This window comes from Tursiops truncatus, chromosome 2, assembly GCF_011762595.2.
Source record: "Tursiops truncatus isolate mTurTru1 chromosome 2, mTurTru1.mat.Y, whole genome shotgun sequence".
Classification (NCBI taxonomy): Eukaryota; Metazoa; Chordata; class Mammalia; order Artiodactyla; family Delphinidae; genus Tursiops; species Tursiops truncatus.
The window spans coordinates 174048588-174060971 of NC_047035.1; the positions used below are offsets into that span (position 1 = coordinate 174048588).

Genomic DNA, 12384 nt, shown 5'->3' on the forward strand with positions numbered 1-12384 from the left:
TCTGAACCTGCTCTTTTTGCTCTTTTGGACGCAGAACTAGCTCAGCCTCGTTCTAGATCAGGGCTTGGTGAAAACTTTTCCTGCAAAGGGTCACGTAGTAAATATTTTAGGCTTTGCACGGGAGTCTATTTGACCTGTGTCGCCCCTTACATGACCCTGCTGCTATAGTACAAAAGCAACTATTACCAATATGCTAAGGAATGGGCACAACTGTGTTCCAATAAAACTTTATTTACAAAAAGAGGAGGTGAGCTGGATTAGTTTGCCGACCCCCGGGCTAGATCACCGTTACATGTAGGTAATAAACTCTGACTCGTTTGCATTCTTCGCCTTGCCAGCTTTGTTGTTATATTACACTTTTGTATTTCTGGTTTCAGGTGGTTGTCGGTATTATTTTCAACCTATAGGGGTCACTGTCAATAGCAGGGACTCCAGTGCTTAGTATTTGATAAATTGCAAGTACTGGACGTTTTCATTAAGAGATGAGGCTATTTCTGCATGTTATTCTTTTATTATGTATACTTCATGGACTTTTGTATTGAAATCTTTATTTATTCACTAGAAATTTCTTTTAGAAATCATTTTTGATTATAATAGCAGCTGCTACCTTACTGGAAATTGACATATACGACTGAAAGTTTATCAGGCCCAAGTTCACGTTGATTTCGTGTAATAATCTGCTTTCAGGGTTAAAGGCAAAATTACCGAGTCTACAATCCTGATTGGATGACATCCCAAGGGTTTATTTACTTCTTTTTCATAAATTTATTTATTAATTGATTTTATTTTTGGCCGCGTTGGGTCTTCGTTACTACGCGCGGGCTTTCTCTAGTTGCAGCGAGCGGGGGCTACTCTTCGTTGCTGTGCACGGGCTTCTCACTGAGGTGGCTTCTCTTGTTGGGGAGCACGGGCTCTAGGCACGCGGGCTTCAGTAGTTGTGCCGTGTGGGCTCAGTAGTGGCTCGCAGGCTGTAGAGCGCAGGCTCAGTAGTTGTGGCTCATGGGCCCAGCCGCTCTGCGGCATGTGGGATCTTCCCGGACCAGGGCTCAAACCCGTGTCCCCTGCATTGGCAGGCGGATTCTTAACCACTGCGCCAACAGGGAAGTCCATCGCAAGGGTTTAGATCCAGGAACAAATGTGTTATTGGGGGCTCCCTACTGAGTTCATTAGCAAGTGAACCAGAGTTTGGTAATCTAATCAATGTTGACCAGTAACTTCATTTCTTAAAACCTAACAACAAAGATAATGCTTACAGTATGAACTGGTGACGTCATAATAGAAGACAATTTAGCTGAGGAGAAAAAGCAATCCGGGATTTAGAGACTCTGAGAGCAGGGCAGGTGTTCCTAGGCTTCCTGAGCTACCCACTGAACCCCGAGTCACACTGGCTACAAGCACATGAACCCAAGCTTCCCTCTGGCTCCTGGCGTGTACCTTTGTTATTCAGCCTTCTCAGAAAGGTTTCCAGCCTGTCCAACTTGAGGTCTGATTCTAATTGCATGTCTGGTCTGGCTTCGATATCTAGGCAAGTAAAAAACACAGGTGAGAGAAGCACGGAGGGCTCTTCTGACCACAGACCTCTTGGCCCATTGGGTGCCTGGTGACTCACCTTCCAGGGGTCTGGAAACTGGCGTGGTGCCCCTCGTTCTACTGCAGATAGGGGACGCTACTGGGGTGATGGCAGTGGGGGACGCCAGACCTGCAGAGCAGACAAAGGAGCTACTGAGCATCTGAGGAAACTTCCGGAAGTTCCCAGGACCCTGAGGGACGGCCACGAGTCCCAACGGAGATCTAACAATTGACAGAATTTACACACACGCGTGGGACACACATATGTGCATCTGGCAGGGACCGTGCCCACACGTGCAGGACACCTGCCAGTGGAGACAGGGTTTTACTGCTTCTAAGGCCTGCAGCAGCTGTCAGGCTGCCATTCCACACTGAACCACGAAGACACGAAGGCAACCAGAATGTCCTGGAACAGATGAAACGGTGACGTCTGGAGGCTTTGGGGGCAGTGGAGGTAGCTGAAGAGAAAGTATACAGTCGTCCCTTGGTATCCACAAGGGATTGGTTCCAGGACGCCCGTGGGTACCAAAATCCACAGATGCTCAAGTCCCTTATACACAATGGCAGATTTGCATACAGTCTACGTACACCCTCCCCTATACTCTAGACCACCTCTGGATGCCTCATTATACCTAAGACAACGTAAATGCTGTGCAAAGAGCCGAGGTGGCAAATTCCAGTTTTGCTTTTGGGAATTCTCTGGAATTAAAATTGTATTTTGATCACGGTTGGTTGAATTCGTGGCTGCGGAACGCGAGGATGCGGACGGTCAGTTGTTTCTGCACCACCCCCGCAGAGGATGGGGGAGACTGGGCTTGCCACGCCGGCCGGGAAGTGCCCCGCGGTGTCCCTCCCAGCTGAGAGGACATGGGGACAGTCTGGCCTTTGGGGGCGTCACTCAGAGTGTGGTCCTATTAGGCAATAATGCAGAGGGTGCTAAGCTTTGTAAGAAAGGCACAAGAGGAACCATCTGTACTGATCTGTGACTGCTGGAGGATCGTACCCATGTCAGGTGTGGCTGGGAGCTAGGGACATGCTTCCACCTGCGTCTACCAAGAAGCAGGATGGGGAATCTTTCAACGGAGAAATGGTAAAAGACACATGAGAGGGAAAGACAGACGTTCCAGCCTGAAGAAGGCATCTGATTAGAATAAGAAACCTTAATAAAGACAAAGATGAGTATTCTTCCCTAACCTTAGGAGGGATTCGAAAGGGAAGTAATTAGTTACAAAGAACAAAATGCGACCTTAATATTCTTTGTCTCTGTTTGTAAGAAACGAGAAACCCTTAGGTGACGTTGCCACGTTAAGTATTGCTCCGAGAACCACAAAGGGAGAATATGTAAATCACTGTCACTTACAGGGAAAGAGAATCACTGAAGTGAATGGATCTGCGCCTCCCTCCCGTGAGGTGGAGCGTGATGTGCTACAGCATAAAATTTTTAAGGAAAAATACTGGAATGCAGTTTACAACTTAAATTTTAGGTGATATTCTAGAAGTACTTCCCAACATGTACGTATACTTCCTTAATGATGTCAACAACGTTTTAAAAAATTATTTCTTTACCAGAACTGCAAAGGGTTTCTATCCGTGAGAAAGTCAACTTTCTTGAAAGATGCTAAAAGGATAAGTAAACTTTGGTATCACCGGCTGGGGCAGTAAACCACCACCTGCCAGGAGGGTGCGTTAAGAGGCACGGGAAGATTTCATGAGCACAGAGGGTCACTAACTCTGAAGCCAATCAAACAGGCCTGACTCGAGCCGACCAGGACACGCGGCGCGCCCTGCTGCCTGTTCAGGCTGCAGTGCTGAGCTCCCAGAGGTGGACCAGCTCCTTCCTGGAGAGATTTAGGGTTCGGCCATAGTGGGGGAGGGCACACAGATTTAAATTTCACGATGTTAAAACAAAACAAAGCATTCCCCACACCTCTTTTCAGTGAATTCTACAGGCAATAACCAGTCACCTGCTCTCTTCAGGAACATTTCACATCTCTCTTATTCAAAGGTGCACTTTGAGTACCTTCCTTCCAGGAGAATTCTAGAATACCACAGAAATCTGTGGCGTCCTCACTGTTATGTAGCGTCTAGGAATAAGAAAAAGGGAGACAGTCCTGGCGAGGCTGGGGAGAAGAGAGTGTTCTGGGGTGAGAGAATGAAAATCAGGGTACGGCACGCCTCTTGGCAACTCGCAGGTACACAGTAACCCGAGGAGATGGGAAACCTCGGTGGCTGCAGCGTGGGGACTACTAATTCTTTGGCGAGTGTAGGACATTGGACGCCCTATCACTGCAAATCCGAAAGAGCGGTGACTGAGTGAAACACATCACTGTGTAGGTGGTAACAAATATTAGAAAACAGGGTACAGTTTTTCCATTAGATTGAAAGTATAAGAAAATTATTTCCTGAGCAAAGTCATATCGCACCCGTTAAATCAAGATCCCTGATTTATTCAGAAACGCGTGAACGCGAACTCATCCACTAAGGGAGAGGAACATCTCTGACTTTACTCTCCAAACCTGCCTAAGAGCAAAGCTACTTCCTCTGACACTCCTGTGGACAAGGGCGGTGGTATCTGTTGTAAGGGCCCGACTTCAAATAAATTACCATCTTTTCAGATGGAAGAGGAAAGAGGAAACCAAAGTGAAAAGTCATCAGGATAAAAGCCTGGGCTAGAAGCTGGCAGGTCTGAGCTCCAGTTCAAGTTCTCAGCTCGAGTTCTTCTTAACCAACGTGGGCCTTAATCTGCTTTAGTTAACATGGGGATGGGGGTCATGTAAAGTATACAGAACATATTCAAATGCCACCTCATTCTGAGAGTAAATTATCTTCTGTTATCCTTGACAATTCCAAGCAAAGTTAATAAATTTGTTACAAAGGGTTTTTCCACCAAGATCTAGGTTCATCTCAGTTCGGGGCTTTTCCCTCCCTCCTTCCCTTCCTTTCTCTCTCCCTCCCTGCCTCCCTCCTTTCCTTCTGCAAGTATTTATCATGAGCCTACAATGAGCTAGGCATGGTCTTTGAGTGAGGATCCTGAAAGGTTTTGAGGAAAGCCAACTGCAAACCGAGAAAGCAGACACCAATGTAGGTTAACTCTACCTGAATGTGAAAACCTTTATCACTAAGTTAAGAAATTTGCTTAAGCCACAGCTTAGAAAATGAAGGTACGTGCACGCAGGTGAACAAGGACCCCAGATTTTAACCGTCTCCTACAGGATGTGGAGCCCCTCAGCTCTCTGGTGACTTCTAACCACGTGATTCGTCACTTTCATACATCTTTGGATTCCCCGCTGCAAATCAGTTCCAAGAGCTCAGCTGCAGGGAAACTGCCCCTCTGTAGGGAACTCTCACTTCTCTGTGGAAGTGGATCCATCCTTTGGACAGCTATTAAAACATCGCTGGAAACGGGGCTTCCGAAGCCAGGGAACTCTGGTTTGATGGAAAGAGACCTGGGAATTACCCTAAAAGGGAGAAGACAGAAACTCCTCCTTCATTGAGAAAAAGGCTTATTTGGGTGAACTGACTGCCAGATGGCAAGAAAATGGAAATAATTTCAAAGCAACGACAGGAAAGGACTAAGCTTTGTTAGCAGATTTGCAAAATCGCTTTTGAAACCTGGGCTCCATCTCCAAATGGCTGTTTTGAAACGTGACTAATTGCATTACGCGTCTGACGTCGAAGATGACGGCGTCGTAGGAAAAGGCTTTCGGTAGGAATATCTCACAAAACCTACCCAGAAAACGCGTGCACAATTTCAGCCAGAGTGAAAGCCAGAACGGACTAAGGCCTCATTTTTCACACTGAGCCCTCCCCGGCCATGGCCCCTCCGTGGGCGGGGGTGGGGGGGGCGACGGAGCGCGGACACGCATCCTGACCTCGCTTCACCATCCTGCCGGCCACGGTAAACTGGGTGGAGTCGTTGGCTGCCCCTCGGCCTCTGGTCTTCCAGGCGTCCTCTCTCACGGTGATGAGCTGCTTCCTCTCTTCAATCGTCATCTGGCTCTCTCGACTTTCTGTGACCCGCTGTTTACCCAGAAGAAAACAGGAGAGCAAATCACAGAGACAGAAGCGTTAGCGCGCAGCCCCGTGAACTGAGAAGCAGGCAGAGCGCAGCCGTGCATCGTCCCCGCACGTCCCAGCTGTTCTCGCTGAAATCGGCTGGGCTTCCCTATTTCCAGCTTGGCTTAGAGATCGCCACCACCAACGCGGGAACTGCAGGTTAGAACTTTTTCACTTATTTGTTTGCAACGCTGGAATATCAAAATGATACTCTGTAAAAAGAAACAAAAATAGACTGTCTTCCTGCCATGAATTTTACAGGGTTTTAAAGTTGCTCTGTTTTACTTATCTAGTTAAACGCAGTTGACTAGGACTCTCTATCCATTATACTCACAAAGAGCACGGTGGGTCTAGAAAATCTTACCCTCTTAAGTTCACGAGGAACATGGTCAATCATAAAGGAAGGAAAGCTGATTAGGAGAGGATGTGCTATCAGAAGGCTTCCTGGAACTCGCGTGCTTTTTCCTAGAGCAACTATGTTACATGGGCAGTTAGGCAACCAGGTCAAGCCCATAAAAGTGACTTTTAAGTCACAGAATATCTGACACTGGGTTGTGCTATAGAGATAACCTACATACACAGTAACAGTTCCACCTAAAAAAGGCATTCAAACGCTTCTAATTGGGGTTCTGGAGATAGGTGCCTCTTCAATTTCTAAGCGGTTGGTGACACTCATTTGGCCTAAAAGGCAGAAGCTGGAGGTGGTGGGTGACTTGAGGGAGACCAGGAAAGGAGGGGGATGGGCAGGAAGGAGGCCGAGGACGGAGCCGAGGACCAGTGCAGAGGAAGGGGCGTGGCCGGGAGAGTGGTTGACCGTAGCACCGGGCCCGGGAGGTGCTGGAATGCTGGCTGGAGAAAGTCTCCTTTCTCTCCTCCTTCGCCCGTCCCTCCTTTCACTACAAAATCCCCCTGGGTATGGGGGTGGGGCACACAGGGGGAGGGCAGGAGCCGTGGAAGCTAGTGCAGAGGAAAGAAAAGCATCGTCCCCAGAACAGAAAGAGCTTCTATCTCCAGGTCCTTCCTACTCATGAGTGGTGAGATGACCCTAATTCCAAGTAATTCTCTGAATCACAGGCCCTTATAAACTATGAGGTGGACCTGCTAGGAAAACCTCATCAAAATTCAGAAAAGAGGATAAGTTTTCTTGGAAAATGAAGTTTCAGGAGTGAATTTTAATCAAATCAATAGGACACGAGCCTTAAAATATTTTCAAAAACATATAAAGTGCCAAGAAAGTTTTCTTCTCCGCAGATCCAGACATCACCAGTGCTATGGTGAGCTCAGCGAAATCTTCAGAGCCCTGGTGCCTGGGGAAGTGTGGTTCATGACTCAGAAAAATGGTGTCCCCGGATCAACAATTCCATTTCCCAAGGCACCTGGATTCTCCCGCAGCTCCAGGGAGAGCGTGATGCACGGAAGCCCTGGGATGATACAGGTGTCCCAGGATTCAAAGTGTCCGGTGGTGCCAGATCTACGTTAAGGAGCACGCTTTCCACTCGCCTCTAAATGATGTTGTTAAACATAAACGTTTTTGCTTCTCTAGAAGTTTCACCTTAACTTTGCCACTTAGTAGGGTTGGTCTAGAGGCCCCTGATTCCCCTTATCTGACTTTAAATGGTTCTATAATGCAGTAAGATATATATATCTTATATATATGTATATATATCTCGTATATATATCATATGTGTGCGTTATATGTATGAATATACACAGTTTATTTATTCCCTTTAGAAATTAATAGAATGTATCACAAGTTGCTATTAAATTTTAGAACTCAAAATGTGAAAACAGGCAAGATAGAGATCTTCGTCTATGTACTTTTTTTTTTTTTAGCTTAAAACTTCATGATTGTCTTGTCTTGCTTTTCCCTTCGAAGGTTTTCTTTCCTCATTTAGAGAAGGACATAATACATAGTATAGTAAGCACTGTGCCATTTTTCAGGTTTTCCTAGGTTTAGCCGATGATATTTAGGATTGACTGGGAGAGTAAGGGAGTTGGGGCATAATATGAATAGAAGCCCTGCCCAGTCTATCTTTAACTCTTTCAAATATAGATCTCATGAACGTGATGCAGAAAGATGGGGAGGGAGAGAGAGGGAATGAGAGAGAGAGAGAAGGAGAAAAGAAGGAGGAGAAGAAGAAGAGGGAGAAGAAGGAGAAGGGGAAGGAGAAGGGGAGGAGAAGGCAGTGAAACAGTTGGGAGGAAAGGAGGGTCTTAGGGATGGACAGAGCCTCGGCAGGACACAGCTAGAAACTGTGCAAAGGGTTGAGCTGCAAGAATGTTCTCAGCTTACCATACTGCTGCTGATGGGTTTGCCTCTGTACACCTGAGAAATCACTGTGCAAATCTCACTAAGCGTTTCCGACACCAGAGGTGATACACGAAACAGAACTAACATGTGTGACTAGGATTAGTGCAGATCTAAGGGTAAAATTCTTCTATACGTGGAGAGCTTCATAGATAGAAAATACTGTGATCTGACTTTTAAGTTTTTAATCTTAATTACCTCTAGTGAAACTACATGACAGGAAGAAATCACAGAATCATGTGTTAAGAGAAATAAGGTACAGTGACAAATCGTCCCTTCTCAGTTTTCAAAAATGCTATCACCATTTCGAATCCTGTGCACTGTTATGGGAATTGAGCTCTGCCATCTCTTTAAGTGATTTCTATCCATCATCAGTGCCCAGAGCCTCACGTGGCCTGAACAAAACACGGAAAAAGATCTCAACTAGGTTTGGACCTCAAAGTGACTATAATCTGACCTTGTCACCCTTTCCCAGCAACTAAGATGAAAGGAAGGGAACAAGGAAAATCTTATTCTGCTACAGCCCTGAGGCATGTGAGGAAGAAGAAAACGTGGGTTGAGGACTGACAAGAGACAAATAGTCCATTTAGGCAGAGCTTGTGTTTAAATGCTCTGTCTCCCTCTCTGAGCCCCTGCACTGTTGGATATCTATACCAGGGCTGCTGGAGGAAAGGCTCTCCAGGAACACTGAGGAGCTAGTGCCCCATCACTGGTATGTAAAACATTTATCTGGGAAAATTGTCCAGAAGTAAAAATATAGGATTTTTAGGCCATTTTAATTTTGAAGTGATAAGACATAGATTGCCTCTGGTAAATGTTATTTTTCTTTAAACTTAAAAATATATGGAGAGATAGTCCATGTTCATGGATGGGGAGATGCCATCTTGTCAAGATGTCAGTTCTTTCCAACTTGACTTATAGATTTGGTGCGATCCTAATCAAAATCCCAGCAAGTTATTTTGTGGGTATTGATTAACAGACAAGTTTATATGGAGGAGCAAAAGACCCAGATTAGCCAACACAATATTGAAGGGGAAGAAAAAAGTCAGAAGACTGACACTCCCCAACTTCAAGACTTACTGTAAAGCTACTACAAAAGTACCATTACTACCAAGACAGGGTGGTACTAGTGAAAAAACACACAAATAGATCAAGAGAACAGAGTAGAGAGCCCAGAAATATACCCACACAAATATGCTCAACTAATCTTTGAAAGAAGCAAAGGTAATACACTGGAGAAAAGACAGTCTTTTCATAGTCTTTTCAACAAATGACTGGACATCCACAGGCAAAACAAAAGAATCTAGACACAGGTTTTGTACCCTTCACAAAAATTAACTCAAAATGGCTCACAGACCTAACTGTAAAATGCAAAACTATAAAATTTGTAGATCACATAGAAAAAAATCTAGATGAGCCTGGGTTCCGTGACGACTTTTTGGATACAACACTAAATGCATGATCCATGAAAGAAAGAGCTAAGAAGCTGGACTTCACTGAAATTAAAACCTTTTGCTCTGTGAAAGACACTGTCAAGGGAATGAGAAGACAAGCCACACGCTGGGAGAAAATATTTGCAAAAGACATATCTGATAAAGAACTGCTATCCAAACTATACAAAGAACTCTCAAAACTCAACAAGAAGAAAACAACCAATTTAAAAATGGGCAAACGATCTGAACAGACACTTCACCAAAGAAGATGTACAGATGAAAAGATGTTCAACATCCTATGTCATCAGGAAAATGCTAATTAAGACAACAAGATACTTCTACACACCTATCAGAATGGCCAAAATCCAAACCACTGACACCACCAAATGCTGGCGAGGCTGTGGAGCAACAGGAACCCTCATCACTGCTGGTGGGAGTGCAAAATGGCGCCACCACTTTGGAAGACAGTTCAGCAGTTTCTTACAAAACTAAACATACTCTTACCATAAGATCCAGCAATCATACTCTTTGATATCCAAATGAGTTGAAAACTTATGCCCACACAAAAACCTGCAATGGATGTTTATAGCAGTTTAATTCACAATTGCCAAAACTTGGAAGCAAGCAAGATGACCTTCAGTGAGCAAATGGATAAACTGGTCCATCCAGACAAGGACGATTATTTAGTGGTAAAAAGAAGTGAGTTATCAAGCCATGAAAATACATGGGGGAAACTTAAATGCATATTACTAACTGAAAGAAGCCAATCTGAAAAGGCTATATGCTGTACGATTCTAACAATATGACATTCTGGAAAAGACCAAAACTGTGGAGACAGTAAAAATATCAGTGGTTGCCAAGGGAAGGGGTGGGGGGAAGAGGCAGGGATGAAGAGGCAGAGCACAGAGGGTTTTTGTTTTCTGTTTGGTTTTTTTTTTTTTTTGGGCCGCGCTCCACGGCACATGGGATCTTAGTTCCTCGACCAAGGATCGAACCTGCACCCCCTGCAGTGCAAGTGTGGAGTGTCAACCACTGGACCGCCAGGGAAGTCCCCACAGAGGGTTTTCAGGGCAGTGAAACTACTCTGTATGATGTTACAATGATGGATACACGTCATTATACATTTGTCAAAATCCAGAGAATGTACGACACCAAGAGTGAACCCAAATATAAATGATGGGCCCTGAGGGATGACAACCTGTCAACTGTAATGAACATGCCACCGGTGGGGTACGCTGATAATGGGGGAGGCTGTGTGGCGGGGGGGGTTAGGGGAAGTCTCTGCACTTCCTGCTCAATTTTGCTGTGACCCTAAAACTGCTCTAAAGAGTAAAGTCTATAAAAAAAAGCATACCATATATATATATATATATACACACACGACATGTGTATTATATAATATACATAAGTTATATTTAAAGACTTGAGTAACATATCTTTTCTTTTAAAGTCTCACGTTGGCTTATTTAGAAGCAAACAGGCATTTCCCCCCTTAGTGATGGGACAGCAGGTCCGCTCCAGATTTCAGCCTCTTTTTGGGGGTGGACCCCAGCTGGCAATGCAGGGCTGGGCTCCCACAGACCCGCATCCCTAACTTCAGAGGAAAGGCACTAAGAAGAGTGAGGGAAAGGCCGCCTTCGGGAGAGAAACGGGGAGTTCCTGCTTGTGAAGATGCCAGATGAAGCCGGGAGGACCCAGCAGACCCTTCCTCTGGCTGAAACCCTGTGCCTCTCCCTCAAAGACCTGTTTGGCCACCACTAGTCCTAAAGGAACAGAACAGTCATGAGACTTCTAGTTGGAGGCCACCTGAGAGGCGTGGTCCCAGGGCTGGTGAGGAGACAGAAACCCTAAGAGGGGAGTGACCGGCCAGGTCCCCCAGACGGAAGGCAACTAGCACCTGGGGCTCGCGGCAAAGGGGATGCAGCCACTGTTTCTTGCTACTTTGACCCCAGGGACATTCCAAGGGGAATAACAATCACTGGTATTTTTAGCTTTAAGCATCATCACATATCATGTACCAATGTATCATATCAGCCCAGGCTAGGTCTCCCTTCTGTGGCGGGGTTCGGACGGGGTGCAGTGGAGGTGGAGAGTGGGGAAGGAGGGCTGTGGTTGCCATGCCAACAGCACCATGGCAGCTAGCTCCCATCAGGACCGCCTCTTCCATCCTGTCTCTTCCACGCCCCAAAGCACCTGGGCCACCTCCTCCTACTTTATCAAGATAGCCCCGGGGTCCTTTCTTGGGCTCCTGACTCAATTTAGGATATAAACCTTGGAGATTAAAATGGGGGACTTTCCTCTTGAACCAATTACGTGACTATGAGATGAATTAACACCATAGGTCTCCCTAGGGGTCTGAGCGAAAGTTGAGGTGTGGGTGACTGACCCTAAATATATGAAGTAGCAATTACATCTGCGCGCGCGCACACACACACACACACACACACACACACGCACACACGCACACAGAAATGCAGCAGGAGTTACTTCCCCAAATGAAACACGTTTCTCCCTGCTGCTCAGAAATTGCAATGAGGCTTAATACGTGTAGGCAATTCCTCACCTGATTAATAGATACAAAAGACAGGTATTTATGGGCAGCAGGTATAGCAGGAGAATAAGTAGAAGCATATACAGGTTCCTATAGAGCAAAGCAAGAGGATTAGAGGTGAAAAGAGAAGATTTATCACAGCGGGGTGGGGAAGGGGGAGGGACAAAAACAAGGATTTCTCTCACAGAAAGTTAATTTACTCATTGCAATTTCAATTCGCTTCCCAAAAGAGTCCGTCCTACTTATTTTTTTAGAATGCTAACAGAAATCCCCACATAAGCACAGTAAATAGACCCAAGTCAGCTCTGTGCAGTAATTGAGTTACTGGCAAGATTACTGCAGTTTACAGAAGATATTCCGTGACATACAGGGGAACCCTGACTTCCATGGACCGTTTTAACATCGAATATAAAATATCTTCTTCAACGTCTTTCAAGTTTTTTCATTCTACGGTTGAAACAAAATTT

General features: G+C 45.5%; 1 protein-coding gene across 21 annotated transcripts in view; it reads right to left on the bottom strand.

Moving 5' to 3' along the window:
- SVIL (supervillin) overlaps positions 1-12384 on the bottom strand; it is a 236585-nt gene that overhangs the window by 34159 nt on the left and 190042 nt on the right. For all 21 annotated transcript variants that reach the window (XM_073801745.1, XM_073801739.1, XM_073801744.1 and 18 more), the window contains 3 exons: positions 5442-5589; positions 1610-1699; positions 1435-1521 (listed from right to left, as the gene is read on the bottom strand). In XM_073801745.1, the coding sequence (XP_073657846.1) occupies positions 1435-1521; positions 1610-1699; positions 5442-5589 (325 nt within the window). The remainder of the gene's footprint in view (positions 1-1434; positions 1522-1609; positions 1700-5441; positions 5590-12384) is intronic.